At 40.6% G+C, this 15,105-nt stretch overlaps 1 protein-coding gene across 4 annotated transcripts in view; it reads right to left on the bottom strand.

Moving 5' to 3' along the window:
- Nucleotides 1–44: 44 nt before the first annotated feature.
- Nucleotides 45–15,105, bottom strand: part of LOC135291142 (oncostatin-M-specific receptor subunit beta-like) — a 31,905-nt gene continuing 16,844 nt past the window's right edge. For 3 of the 4 annotated variants that reach the window (XM_064405140.1, XM_064405138.1, XM_064405139.1), the window contains 11 exons: nucleotides 13,329–13,465; nucleotides 11,926–12,079; nucleotides 11,318–11,394; nucleotides 10,688–10,916; nucleotides 9,985–10,167; nucleotides 8,699–8,800; nucleotides 8,084–8,263; nucleotides 6,269–6,433; nucleotides 4,677–4,755; nucleotides 4,325–4,397; nucleotides 45–3,327 (listed from right to left, as the gene is read on the bottom strand). In XM_064405140.1, coding sequence (XP_064261210.1) covers nucleotides 2,821–3,327; nucleotides 4,325–4,397; nucleotides 4,677–4,755; nucleotides 6,269–6,433; nucleotides 8,084–8,263; nucleotides 8,699–8,800; nucleotides 9,985–10,167; nucleotides 10,688–10,916; nucleotides 11,318–11,394; nucleotides 11,926–12,079; nucleotides 13,329–13,465 — 1,886 coding nt within the window. In that variant the 3' untranslated portion in view covers nucleotides 45–2,820. The remainder of the gene's footprint in view (nucleotides 3,328–4,324; nucleotides 4,398–4,676; nucleotides 4,756–6,268; nucleotides 6,434–8,083; nucleotides 8,264–8,698; nucleotides 8,801–9,984; nucleotides 10,168–10,687; nucleotides 10,917–11,317; nucleotides 11,395–11,925; nucleotides 12,080–13,328; nucleotides 13,466–15,105) is intronic. The other variant, XM_064405141.1, reaches the window with a different exon arrangement.

Raw genomic sequence — 15,105 nt, 5'->3', positions numbered from 1 at the left:
GCCAAAAGAATTTTAGATTAGTGCTTTGTAAGACACAGAGACTCTAATAGTTCACACACTAATTTTATTTTAAAAATTTAACATACTGAGAATGATGTTTAATTATATGATGGTTTAAATATTAGCATTTCAACAACAGCTGTGAAAGTTGCATTACGAACAAAAAAAAGGGATTACAGTTTTGAATTCATTCAACCATTAATGCAAGACAGATGTTTTAATATATAAAAATAATATACACTTCTCCACATATGCCAAAATACTTCTCTAATCTTAAGTTGTGGTGCCCAGACTGTGCTCTTTGACTGGCACAGAGGCATTGTCCTTCCTGGAATCCTCCATTTGTGTGCTTTTTATGCACAGGAGGTTTCACAAAGCACCATCCATCAGAGCCAGGAAGCAGAAGGGTTTATAGGGAAAGAGAAGCCAGCTTCTCCTTCCCTCGCCCAGCGATCTGGAATGTTGTCAAGTGTGTCACTGCATCCAGATAATGGAATTTCATCAGAGCAGGAGGATCTCTGTGGGAGCAGCCAGGGGACTGAGAGGTGAGACCTCAGCCAGGCCCACGTGTCTCACCCCACCATCAGGAAGGCTCAACTGGCTGACCCCACAAACCCCTTCATTCACTTCCTGGGTGAATGAAGGCCTCAGTGACAGCAGCTCTTTCACAGCTGGGAGTTGTGCCAGGTTGCAGCAGTCCCCCTGGCAGGAGGAACTGCAGCAAGGTCAAAATTTAATATGCTTTGTATGATACTCTGATTTCTCTGACTGACATCTATATCTGAATTCTTTAGTATATAACTCTTGATTTAGGATACCTTTTCAACATTTTAGAAAAAATACATCTTTTTCTGAAATGTACAGCTCAGAAGTTTTGTATTGGTTGTGACAAAGCAGCTCCCTTATGTTTATTGGCCTTTTATCCAGCAGTAAAGCTTTTTAAGCTACACAAGTACATACAATATGATGAAGCATTCTGGAGAAGCAAATGTTCCAAGCTGTAAAGATACTGTGGTATCAAGCCTTCAGGTGCATTGTTACTCAAAGAAGAGACTAAGATAAAGGAAGTTTCCCTGGAATGTATCTGTCAAATCGGCCCTCTCCCTTACCCTCCTTGCTCTCTTGCCCTTCAGCAGAATGTGTTTGCTTACTCAGCTGGCTGGAGGCTGAAAGGAAGGACCACGCTGCAAACTCTACCTCTCCAGTCTGTGAGCCACCTGCACCTGTGCACAGCACACGGATGGACGTGGCACGGTGTGGACTGAACACCTCCAACCACACCTGCCCATCTCTGTGTCTGTATCTTTGTACCTCCCCTTTTCCTGGCTGAAGACTTAGCCCTCTGTTTGCAGGCAGTGCTTGTCTCAGCCCACAGGCTGTGCAAGGTCTTACTGGTTTTCCTATTGCAACACAGCTTGTGACATTGCAACAATATCTGTAAGCAACAGTATAAAAACTAGATGTCATTCAGTATCAGAGCTCACTTTGCCTGCAGCTGGCTTGGTTTCTAGAACTGTGATTAGTTAATTAAAGGGAAGGCAAGTAACTGCATTTTAGCAAACAAGCTGAACATCAAATTGTCAGACACCCTTCATTTGTTTCACCTTTGAGAATTGCTTATGCTGCGCTCTTGGCTGAAAACATCTCTTTGTGACAGATTCCAACCAGCATAAGAAGGTAAAACCAAAGGGTTCCTTGTGCACTGAGGTAAAGCTGACAAGACTTTCAGCTACAATCCCAACTTTGCTGCTTCATTACAAATGTATGATTTCCTGAAATCAAAATGAAAGGCCAAATTCACTGCTGTCTACTGTAGGGATTCTGAGTGTTACAATAAGTATTTTTTGGTTTTGCTTTTTTAACAAATGCAGAAGTAGTGTTGGGAGATCTCGATGTATGTAGCCTGAATATGATGTCCTTCACAAATGGGATTCATACACCTGTGCTTCTTACCAGCCTGTCTGGTTGGTTGGGGCTTGCTGTGGAAGTACAGGGGTCAATGCTAAAAGTTCAGTTCATGTGCACCAGCAGAGACCATGTCCTGTGGTACCACCTCTGTCCTTCTGGAAAATTGACTCCTTTCCACCTAACTCCCTACATCTCTTCAATGTACAGTTAACAGGATTTTAAAGGGTCTTTAGCCAGAGAAGGCAGAAGCACGAGGAGCCCCAGTTACAAGAAATGGAAGCAATGGTCCTCCCTATGAAAATCTGGTTTTTGTGCTCTTTCCCACATCAAGTATAGCTAGGACACAGGTGAAATAAAAGGATGATTAGTGGATTTGGGTGCCCTTGGCAGCACTCCTGGGAAAGTCAAAGTTCCTTCAGATCTTCTAGGAATGAGCCACACTGTGTGTAAGTAACGCTTCTACAATCCTTACATCATTGGAGAGACAGAAAATACAACCCAGCCCCAGAAATGACTGGGTAATGCTCCATGCCCAGCAGCACAGGACCCATTGTCTGGGGTGGCCAGGGTACAAGAACACTGCAAATATACACCTTGAGCAGCACAACCTTCCCCCTTGTTTCATTTGCTCCTCTACTTTATGAATAGTTTAATCTCTGCAAAATAAAGCAGTTCTCTGCATCAGCCTGTGACAGATTGCTGTGATGTAACTTGCTGGATAATGCAAGCCACAGACCAGCCTATAAATCTCATCTAATGCCCGTAAGTTGTAATGGAACCATAACATACACATGATTCCTGCGCAAATCAGAACTCAAAACTAGTCCAGGAACAACAGCTTTGCTGTTATTCATGGAAGTCAGGCAATCTTGTGAGAGCCCTAATCACAAGAAGTTGTGGCTTCAGAAATTCTCATTTACAGTGTGTAGCCAAACACTGGATGGACTCACTGGAGGGCAGAACATCAAAGCCTTCCCCCAGCCAGCACGCATCTGTTTGTGAGATGTATTTCAGACTGTTCTTTCTCTCACCTGTTTCTCTGGTGGTTGAGGTTGCATCCTCATGAAAAATATCTATATAGCATTGTGGCTGGTACAGCACCACTGCCTGATTTGTCTTACCTGCTTCCAGTGTCTCTGGTATTTGGTAGGGATCAGATTCAGCCTCAAGTGGAGAAGAATAAGCAAAATTCTCAAAACAAGTATGAGTTTGAGGTGTAGGTGTGGGTAGAAAGTCCTCTGCTACAGTATCACTAGGGTAAATCCAGGAAGAATTGTGACTATCAATCTTATCTTCAGATGGTGTTGAAGACAATGGGCTCCAGGTAACAGGATGCAATTTGTGAGCTTCAGCATTACTGTCCATGGCTAGCATGTCAGGAAGGCAGTCATTTATCTTCAGCACTTTCTCAGAATCAATCTGCAAGAGAATCATTAAACAAAAAAAAAATACTCAATGTAAGAAGCCCAGAGTAAAGAAAAGAGAGTGACCATTTTAAGGAATACTAATATTCCCACACAATGTTTTTTTAGTTTGCACTTTTCAAATAAATTAATTTGAAGGAAAACCTAGATAGAGAATGTTCAATGGATGCTGTATTTTATGTGAAATTTATCAGACTATTTATTTAGAGATTTCTCTTTTAAGTAAACTCACGATGACTATATTTGAGGAAGGAACCACGTCACTCTACTCTAAAGACCTTGCCACATGTTTGATGTGTGCTGGTTGTAGCTTGAGGCAGAAGAAACTGGAAGACAGCAGCAGTGGCTGTTAGGTTCACTTCACTCCTCGCTCTCCTGCTGCTGTTCAGTGAACACCAGCAGCTCCACCTGTGCCAGGGCAAAGGCTTTGGAGCCCCCTGCACACAGCACAGAAGCAGCACTCCCCAGTTCAAAGGGGCTACAGAAGAAGCTGAAGGCCTTTTGCCAATCCTGCTCTCCCAGCCAGGCCTGGCAGTGCCTGGCAGAACCATCCTCCCAGGGCCAGCAAGCGCCTGGCCCTGCAGTGTCCTCTGGAGGGCACTGGGGCAGACACAGCTCCCGGGCTGCAGGGCAGTCCAGTGTCCTCTGGGCTGCTGAGTTCAGACAGTGCAGGGGTTTGAACACTGACAGTGGAGGAATCACCTGCTGATCAACAGATCTCATTTATTCTCCAGTTGTACATTTTCTTTTTGCAGTAACAGACTGCAGTATAAGCTGGTCATTGCAGAGTCACATGAATGTCAAAACAACAGTTTTCCACTAAATGGTAATATTAAGCTCTGTTAATTTGTGTATAATGATTAAATGTAGTCAACACAAAAACTGACAAGAAGTTAATTTTTAAATGCAGTCAATACAAGAATAATTATTTTTTTTAATCTACTAAGCAAAGAATGGACAAATCAAAAACTCTAGATTTTCAGTGATCTTACCTTAAACTCTTTGAATGACAGCACTTTGCTCTTGTTAGGACTAGGTATTACAGGACAGCACCACTCCTTCACCCTGGAAATAGAGACCAAAGCAAATGACATTTTTGTCCTCCTATAAAAGCACACACTACCAGCAGAAGCCACCCACAGATGCGTACAGGCACAGCAGCAGATGACCAGTGTCTCAGAAACACCACAAGCCAAGTACAAAAAGCATCCACACAATCAGACAGCCAAAGGAAGAAATGAACAAGGCCTTGCAATGGGCTGGAAGCAGCAAGCTGCAGCAGCAATTTGCGCATTAGTTTAGTAATACTCTCTGCCTACAACAGAAACATGCATTACAACTTACCACTTCATCTTCCAGTGGCATACAGCTGCTACTAGGGTTGGAACTATCACTAGCAGGAATACAAAGTACAGCATGTTTGCTGCGGAAGAAAAATACTTTGAATTTTGGGTTTAACATCTCACATGTTAAAGTCAATATAGCTTGAGTTTCTGGGGCACAAATAACATCAAGTCTGTGTGGGATGCCTACCACTAACTCAGCAGTAAAATTGTGTGGTCCATGGTAGCTTGGCTGGAAGTTCTGGGATATGTCTGTAAGCCTTTAGACCTTGATTCCCTTTATCAGAATGGAATTATAACTAGATTGCTTTTTTTTTTTTTTGCCCTCATATTGGCACCTTAGCTGTTAAGAGTAATTTTCAAAAGTAACGCAATGATAACCTCACCTAAATATTGTTTCAGGTTTTCTCTCAGACCTGCAGAGCAGACAGATTTTTACTGTGTGACATGAACAACATCTGTACTTCCATTTTGGACTGACTATAGCAAGAAAAACACTACAAAAGTGCTGAAGTTTCCTAGGATTTATGCTGATACAGGGATCTCAGTATTTCCTTCTAGCTGGAAGAGAGCCTTGGGCTATGCTGCTCACAAACAGCTGAGGCTGTAGGTGGGCTGAGGGGTGCACTAGTTATTGCCTGCTCTCCCTCTGCCTTGTCCAGTGCCCTCGGGCCCTACACCAGAGAGTTTGTGTACCCCTACCACAAGCCACAGGAGGGAATGGACATGTTACATTCTCCTTGTATCTCTTTAGGATTAATTAAGCCTTTGTTTCTATTCTCTGCTTGGCTGTACCAATGTCTGGCTGGCTGATGAGAGCTAGAACGTGTGTTAGAAGCAGAACTGTACCTGTGAGGGTGCCATGATGGTCAGACACTGTAGTAGTTAGCCTAAAACATGGAGTCTCCTTGCATAAGCCAATGCTTCCCCCTTTCCCATCCCTTCCCCTTCATCTCCAACCCCAGCAAGTTTTTCAAAACCAGGCATCTCTAGTTTGGATCCTAAGTTTCACAGCCATGCTGCCTGGTATTTTTAAGGGAAAAAGTTATGGGCAAGTGATTTCCTCTTCTGTTTGGTGATCAAATCTACCCAGTTAGCAAACTACTGTGCCCATGCCAACAACCCTTCTGTACTGATTTATAAAGCAGTGAACTTGGCAACAGTTTTAAAGACTGATGAGAGTAAGAATCAACATTAGAAGTTCAAGAGTCCATACAGGAATTACCTGTTTGCACACAAGTCTGTAGGTTTTTTCTAGAAAACGAGTTAAATCTAAATCTAATTCTTCAATGAGTTCTTACAAACAGGACACACTAGGCATGCAAATGTGCGTATATTGAGCTATTTCCCAAAAGCATATAAGACTTAAATAAACATGTAAATTAGGCTTATTCTAAAGATTAGAAAAAATCCTTTCTACTTAGAAGTATCAAAATGCCACGTTGGTATGCTTGTATAATTTCTCAGTTGGATTCTTTCTTAAGTGAATGTTGCATCAAATTAAATGTTTTCCCTTAAGAAAGGAAGATTATTATACCACTTTAAATCATCCCATCCTTCTGCTAGGGGATATTATTCACAGCCAGTACTCACAGTTATATGGTGTATCTATGTATCTGAAGTTAACAATGGGAGTCTCTCCTCCACCTGTAAATGCTTTAACCACTATTTTGTATTTTGTGTTTGGCATCAGGTGTTTCACAGTGTATCTCTTTTCTTCTGGGTTTTCAATTGTGTATTTACATAGCTCTGATTCATCTAAAAGAAAACAGATCAGATAGAATCACTGGATCACAGAATGTTCTGGGTTAGAAAGGACACTACCCATCACCTAGTTCCAGCTCCCCTTCCATGGGCAGGGACACCTTCCACTAGACCAGGTTACTCAGCCCCATCCAGCCTGACCTTGAACACTTCCAGACATCCACAGCTTCTCTGGGCAACCTCTTCCAGAGCTTCACTACCCTCACAGCAAATCTTCTCCCAACAGCTAATCTAAACCTACACTCTTTCAGGTTAAAACCATTACCACTTCTCCTATCAGTACAGGCCCTGGTAAGAAGTCTCTCTCCATCTTTTTTTATAAGCCCCCTGTTAGGTACTGAAAGGTTGCAATAAGCTGGCCACAAAATATTACAAAATCAGTTAACTGAAATAACAAAACATTTGCAATCTGCCTTCTTTGTAATTTGCACACTTTCTTCCAGGAAGGATGATGCATCCTGACTCACTGCCACTGGGCTGGACTCACATCCCTTCTAACTGGACTGGCCACACCATTGCCCTCCTCTGGCAGACATTTAACACCTTGTTGTCAAAGAACCTTGTTTATTTTAATTTCTTTTTCCTTGAGCATTGTACCAGAATGATTTGAGTTTTGCCATTTCTTTTTTTTACCAGAATCCTTTAGCCCTGAAGCTCATATCAATTTATTTGAAGATAATCAAAAGCAAGAAACCTCTGCCTGAAAAAGAGCTCTTTTGCCTCTCTACTGTGCAACTCCCAAACCCCAGGGAGAAATGGGTTAGCTTATTTCTGCTATTTTTCAGTCACACCCCTTGTCTGCTAACAGAAGCAGTGAAGCAGAAAATCTTTGATTTAAACTTTTTAAAGTGTAACTGGGATTACTTATAGAATTATGGTACTCATATGGTTAGTTCAGTTCTGACAAGAATTTCTACATAAGCCTCCCTCAGTTCAAACTGTACTTTTCATCCTGGCACTAGTCTAATCAGCAGAACACAGGACATGACCCAAGCAGAAGAAGAGGCATGGGAAAAAAGATTTTTCTAATGTGTTGGAAGCATCTGAAAATTATAGTAAAGCAAAGTCATCTGGAGCAGTTTTGCATGTAGAACAGAAAAGTCTGAGATAAATGTGTGGCTTTGTGCCACCTCACAGCTCAGTTCTGCTAAAGGAACTCCACTGTAGAGTACACACACAAATACTTTCACTAAAAAAGAACTTACATGGGAAATTTATAAAGTGCTCCAATTCTGAAGGAAATAAATTGTATCCCATGTGCTTCTAAAATACCCCAAATCCTAACAAGACTAACATGCCTATGACTTCTATCCAAGTAGACCAAAAATAGATGTTTTGCAACATTCATTCAGAACTCACATTAAAAGAGGCAGAACTCCTCCTATAGTACCAAAGTCTTTTCTGGAGCTAAAAATGAGTCATGGACAACAGGATGTGGGCTGTAAATCACTATAAAGCCAGGAATCACTTTTGCCTACGAGCACCTCAAGCACGAGAGGAACCAAAAGCAACAGGTGTTGAAATACAGAGATGGCTGAATGAGGCAGCCAGACTGCCTAAGGTGAACTTTCTAAGATGCTGCAATACCAACAAGTCTTCCACCTTATCAGTGGCACAACCTTCTGTAGCAGAGAGCTCAGTTACCTGAAAGAATGTGCTTTTTTGATCCTTTCAAATTGCAGTTCCCTTGTACAGGTGACACATAAATATGGTAGCCTCTTACAAAACCAGGCTCTGACTCATTTGTGAGATAAGAGTCCCAAGATAGTGTTACTGAATCGTAAGTCAAGTCAACTTTTCTCACAATAGGGTCAAGACAAGGAGCTGGAAGAAAGGAAATCTGAGTTAAATTTGCAATTATTTTTCAAGACTGTTTTCTCTTATCATCTCAAAACTCCATACTCCCATATGGTGTTTATATCTTTCTTGTATTTAAAAGCTGAACAAAGCCAAAAGTTCTCAGCAAAAATGTCAGCTTCACAGAGCCTTCATGCATCCACCTAATATATGAAGCAATAACTGATAATCACAGCTTTGTTTAGCTCTCCTAAAAAACATGGGCTCTACCTGGTCACTGCACTAGCCAAATACCCTCCAAGTAGGGCCTGTACATTGACATAGAACATTTAAATGTCTCACTAAAGATACAGAAAGAACACAAAAACTCCAATTTTATCTACCTGTAGGAGGAGGCAATTATTCTATTTGTGACAGATCAATTTAGCAAATGCACAAACCCCACACAAGTTGCCAACTTACGCAGCTCCCTGAGATAACCAATCTTCTTTTCCAGTAAGGAGGCTCTATTAGCAACAGATCCATAGATGTGGAATTTGTATCTCACCCCCGGGACAAAAGCAGCTAGAAAACAGTTGAACAAAAACAGGCTACGGTTTGTCTTTCAATGTTACTTTTCTTTAATTGCTTCCTACCAAGGTCAATAACCTATTAGACACCTTCTCTGAGTGCTATTGTGCTATTAAAGAAACTGAAGGAGACAGAGGGCAAACCAATTCTTGGTGTGCATTATGTGAATTAAACACATTTATTCTGTCTCTTTCTGAAAAAGAGAATTGGGAGAAAAGTTTATATAATTTTTTCCCATACAGTATTCAAGGTGACTGAACAATAAACTCCAAATGCACCAAAAAGAAAAACAATTTCATTTCCGTTTCTGGAAAAGGCAAAGGTTGTGTTTTGGAATATTTGATGCAGACACATATCCAAGTATCAGGATTCCTTATTATCCTCACTGACATCCACTCCCATTCACATTAAGCAAGTGCAAACCACTGAAGAATTTGACAATATTCTTCCCATCTGTTACCACAGACCCCATCATTACGTGCAGGTTTCCACACATTTGTGGGAATTGAGCTGCAGTTCCAAATATTGCAAATTTTTGTGTGTTCAATCAAATTTTGTTCAAACTAGTTTCATGCCAAAGAACTCTCAGCCTGAGAGACACCAGGAAAGCTAAATTCTTGCAGCTGTGGAAGCATAAGAGAACAACTTTGACAGAGACATAAAGGATTTAGGTATACTGGCCACAAACAGGATAAAAAACATGCAACTGATCCTAAGCAAGGACTGGTGCTGAGACACATAATTTGTGGCACACTGACAGCACCAAACCTCTCACCACACCACGAGTTTAAATTGTCTAAATTTCTCAACCATGTTACAGATAGGATAGAGCTCCTTTCTGCATCTCTCTTGCTAAATTATTTTAAATTCTTCATTAACCTTACCATCCTCCTTCAAGATGTGCTATAAACCACTCAGAAGAGGTTTTGTCTAAAATACTGTGTTGACTTTTCTAATATATTATGCCTTTCAAGGCTTAATGGTTCTGGTAAATTTGTGGTGTCTAATTATTTTGGTAGGAAAAACATGATGTTACATGCCTTTGAAGAATTACACCTGCACAGCACAGAATTCAATATTCAAAATATTTAAAAAATTACTTGTTTCCTAAATTCAATTAATGTCCACAACTTGAAGGACTGCTGTACAGTCAGAAAGAGTATTTGTTTGGCTTTCACCTGAGCTGATCACAGCACTGGAAGTGTTAGGTCCAAATCTCTTCCACTGCAAATCACAAGGCTGCAACCTGGGGAAGTTACACCAATCAATAATGTAACTGTCATATATACTTCTGGGCTCCCAGGAGATGAAAATGCCATCATCTGTACCATTAACCTGTCCTTCCTTAAGCTCTTCAGTGCCTAGGAATGAACAAAATAGAATCTCTTATTATTAAGCAAGACACTTCAGACTCATAAATGAAGATCAATACAGTTCCTATACTACAGTTGAAAACAACATTAAAAGAGTTGCATTCCTTCACTAAATGACATATGGGGTCTTTCACATGCTGAAAGCTGACAGCTCTGAGACCTTCCAGCAATTGTTATTACCTATTCACAAAAACCATCAGCTGCAGAAACCTAGAGTGACAAAGTCACAAGAGGATAATCACACTGGCACTGGCAGCACCATCAAGGCACCCACTGCAGGTCTGAGGCCCTAGTTTTAGGCTAAATGTGTTTTGCTCTTTGGAGACACTCTCTGCACTTAAACTTAATAAACATACAGCTGCCACCCTGTAGGAAAAAATACAGTTGTAATTTTCATACAGCAGTGGCGTGAGTTACGAGATAAGGTTAATTTGCTGCCCAAGATGATAAATTATGTCTTCACCCAAAACAAGCAGAAACAAAACTCTAGCAATATAACTGAACATACTCCTACTGTTATCTGTAGCTCTAGAGATGATCAATACTGAAGGAAGTGAAAAATTAACACTGTTATTTGCCATGATACTGATTCTGTAGGAATGGTTATCAATGAAAAGCCTTGTGCTATTGTAGACTGAAGAAATGGATATTCTTTCAGGCTGGGAGCCATCTTCTATTTTTTCCCAGGTTACTTCATATGAAATTATTTTTCCATTTGCTTGAAAACTTGGTGTTTCCTGAGAAAAAAAGTTATGGAGGAAGAGAACAATAACTTAGTAAATTTTGCTGAAAAATATGAGAGGATCATTCAGAATTTTAAATAACAGGATGTGTTACTTCTGTAAGAATATAAACACTTGCTTCGATACATTCATACTGGTCAAAATGGAAACATAGAAGCCTTGGTTATGGGATCTGTCCTGTTCTAATACTTAGAAAAACAGAACTGTATGTCTGAAATTCCAGGACAGCATACCATAATAGCTACATATGTTCTGAGATATTTTGTATGCAATCTGTTTTAGATTTGTAAAAGAAATGTTCATACTGAATTGCTATCAGCTGCACACAAATCATGGGAGAAATTTTCAACCCCTTTATGAAGGGCTTTGTTTTTATTTCTGTAGGGATGTCTCACCTTCCAGAACAAGGTCACATTTCGTCCCCCAAAAACTGGTGTAATTTCTCTCCATATGTCCAGTTTCCCTGATGGAGCTACAACAAATACAGCAAAACAATAAAATGAGAATGCTCTGGGTGTGGAAAAGATAGGCAGTTTAACTGCTTCCTCCCATTTGAAGAAATTCCACTCACAAAACCTCCTTTCCCATCACTCCCAGGTCTTGCCCAAACATTATCCTTTAACATAATTTTCCCTTTGTTCCTTTTTCTGAATCAATGTCTGCTTGATTTCCCTAGAAATACTTTGTTTGCAGTCACCAGAATCTTGTTTCCACCTCTGCACCATTCCTCCAGGCCTGAAATGGCGCTGTAACTCTGTCCATCTTCCCAGTTAACTGGATTTCCCACTGGCTGCACTGCAGGAAATGTCTGAGACTGAAAATTCACACACTGAAAATTACTTAAAAAGTCATCTTCTTGGAGTTTGCTTAGCATTGTGTCTTTTATGCATGCAACAGGCCTCTGCTTTAGCCACACAATGGAAGAGTAACAACAAACAGCAAAGACAGGTGGCAAGCAAGGAACATCCTTCAAATTTTGCTTCTCAGCATTGCATGGACATACTTCCTTCCTTTGTTCTGGTGGTCAGGGGCTGGCTCCACTCACTCCACCTCCAGAAGTGCCTGGCTGCCCCGCAGCGCACCCTGGCCGTGTACTCCGTGTACGGCTGCAGCCCACGCACCGTGACGCGCCGCGAGTCCGCCACGGAGCTGTTGTGCTGCAGAACAAAGACACAACAGGCACAGCTCAGAACAGCTTCCACAGCAAGGTGCTCTTCTCTGAGAAAATTGCTCTTCCTCTAGATGCTGCAAGAGCCGGTTAAGCGTCACTTGGGAAAGACAGTCATGGAAAAACTATCAAAAAAAAGCAAATAATGCATAAGATCAAAACAGTGGGAGATTCTAAAAGAGGGCAGGAAGCCACCTCTGTGTAACTGAGTCACTCAGAACCCACCACATGAGCACTTTTACATCCAGGAGGGAATTTACTGAAATCTTGGCCTCATAGAGTCTTGGGCTATTACCTCATATAAAAGTTTTTCCAGATCTATTGCAGAGCAATCTACAGCCACCTTCTCTCTCCATGTTTTTTTTCCCAGCCTTTACCTCACTCTCTCCTAAGAGACAGAGTGAATTCTGGTAAAAGTCAAAAAGCCAGATGCTTTTAAGCCTCTCCTCAAAACTGTCTCCTGCAAAGGGCAGCTGCAGTGGTGACTTGATCTGACAGCTACAATCTTAAGCTACGATCAAGACAGAACACAGCTTGACTGTGATCTGCACTGTGCCTTTTTAATGTGTTAGAGGCAAGCTGCCTTCTAAGAGCTACAGAGAGGTGACAGTAAATGGGCAAAGAGTCCATCAAGCTCACCATTTGTGGAAGAGGTGGAAAAAGATAAGGAATCCAGTCAAATAATCTTCAAGGAGATTGAAGAGGAAGGGAAACAAAACTGTTCTGGGATTCCATCACTAGAAATGAAACTCTCTACCATCAACTACAGTCAATACCACACAGAAAAAGCTTGCACTGATACAAAAGAAACCTTCAACACTGCTCTGGTGAGTGTGAAATAGCATGAGCAACAAAAACAAATCAAGATTATCAGTAGCTAATATATATATATAATATATTATACAACTTTACAATTATTAGGCCCTTCAGTGTTTTCACTATCTTCAACAAATCTCAGAACCCATTTGGCAGAGCACTGAGCCACATAGTCAGACCAGTCACACCGTGTACTTCTGCCAGGGTACAGGCAGTGCTTGGAGTGTGAATTAGAGCAAACAGTGGCAGCCCACACGGACTGCATAATCAGCGTAGAGCTTAGGAAGCAAACAAATCCAGAAAGCAGACACATCAACACAATCACAAGACTTACAGTGTATTTGTATTGCTGGGGAATTATTTTTTAATCACATCAGAAAGATTCTCACTATGTTTTTGTTTAGGAAATTCAGATTTCATACCAGTTCTACTTTGCCATCAGGTTGAACCACTTCAGTCTGACAAAAGAGTTCAATTCCATTGTTTTCATAATTCCACTGTAATGTCATTTCTGTATCTGTGCAATCTTCCCAAACCTGGAAAGGTGCAGTGGGATACACTGCCAATGGAAAAATCTGAGTTAGCTCTTGCAAAGCATAAAATACATGCAATAGTATATTAAGGTATTTTAGCTGAGTAGTAAAAGCAAATAAAAAATACAGATTTTTCTTCCAATCTAGAAGAAACACATATAAAACTTCATTTCAGAATGTAAATGTAAGCAAATGTTACACAAATTTTAAATATCCCCTCATGACTTAGAAATGTTTTAAAACATCATGGACAAAAGGAAAAGAGACATTTATTACAAACCATTAAAATCCTCTACTTCAGGGCCTGGCAGAAGCTCCTCATATAACATGGTAACATTTGACATATTTCTACACCCCAGAACTGGACCTCTTTGAATGAAGTTTTATTCACAATTCTAACACTGACTACTGTTAGTAGTTACGCTCTGGTAAACAGTGCCAATGCTACTTCTCTCAAAAGATTTCTGAGATCTTTTACTGCTGTGTAAGAGTATTCAGCAAGTGAAATAAATCTCAAACTCACCCAATATTATCAATATAATAGTGAGGAAAGCAATGCAATGAGAGGGCATGGCAATGCAGGTGAGGGGTATGCTTACACCCTTGGCCATTTAACCTAAAACTTCACAAATTAATGATTGAATTACACTACTCCACGAAATATAATTTGAGAACTTTCATACTGAAAAGAGTTTGCATTTGATATAGAAGGTCCAAACTACCACATGCAGAATTGGAAGCAATGGATTTACATTTTCCTTTAAGTAGGGAAAATTCTAATGTAAATATCTGCAGGATCAGAGAAAACATGAAGGGATTTTACAGGAATCACTACTTAAAACTCATCACACATACATAATTTCTTTAACTTGCAACTATCACTAGGACTGGAAAAACAATATTGTAATAAATTTTAATATACTTATCACGTTCAATGTGTTAAGTATATTAATTTTAATATACTTATCACATTGAATGTAAACTATTCTAGCCTGACTTCCCATGAAAACTGTGTTTATGACATTGTGTCATCTCCCTACAATCTGTCAGTTTACTTCTCTATTTCTTGACCTGTTTCTTCCACTGCCAAACAATCAGATAATCAAATTTTAGAATTGTCATGCTTCTCTGGGACAAATTTAGAGATTTCACCTAAGTTCCTTCATATTAAAAAGTGTGGCTTGCAAAACTGTCAGCAATGCCTTTGGGGAAGGAAACAGTGCCAGGGTACAGCAGTTACACCAACAGCATCCTAGGCTATTGCCCTGTCAGCTTGCATCCTGCACAAAGCACATGATGCTGCCTGCTTCTTCAAACAGGTAAGGCAGCCACCGGACCAGTGAACAGTTCTCCTTGAAGAGGACTTAAGGAGAACTGAAAATACTGCTGGAGACTGAAGAAATACCCAGTTATTTTGAGGCAAGTGTAGGAAGGATCTCATGGGTCCTAGGGCACACTAAGATAAAGGACACAACTACCAGGGAAAAAGGAACCACAGCCATTAGATACTTCTCAGAGAATAACCTGAACTGCTCTTCCTCCCTTACAGTAGCACAGTGGTGGTACTGTCCCATATTAGGAACAAGAGCAGGTTAGCACCATCACTTCTTTCCCAGCAATAGCTCTTACACGTCATACCATACCAATTCCCAAGTAACCTACACAT

Source organism: Passer domesticus, chromosome Z, assembly GCF_036417665.1.
Source record: "Passer domesticus isolate bPasDom1 chromosome Z, bPasDom1.hap1, whole genome shotgun sequence".
NCBI lineage: Eukaryota > Metazoa > Chordata > Aves > Passeriformes > Passeridae > Passer > Passer domesticus.
The sequence above is the reverse complement of the archived record's forward strand: the minus strand, read 5'-3'. Positions and strand labels throughout refer to the sequence as shown.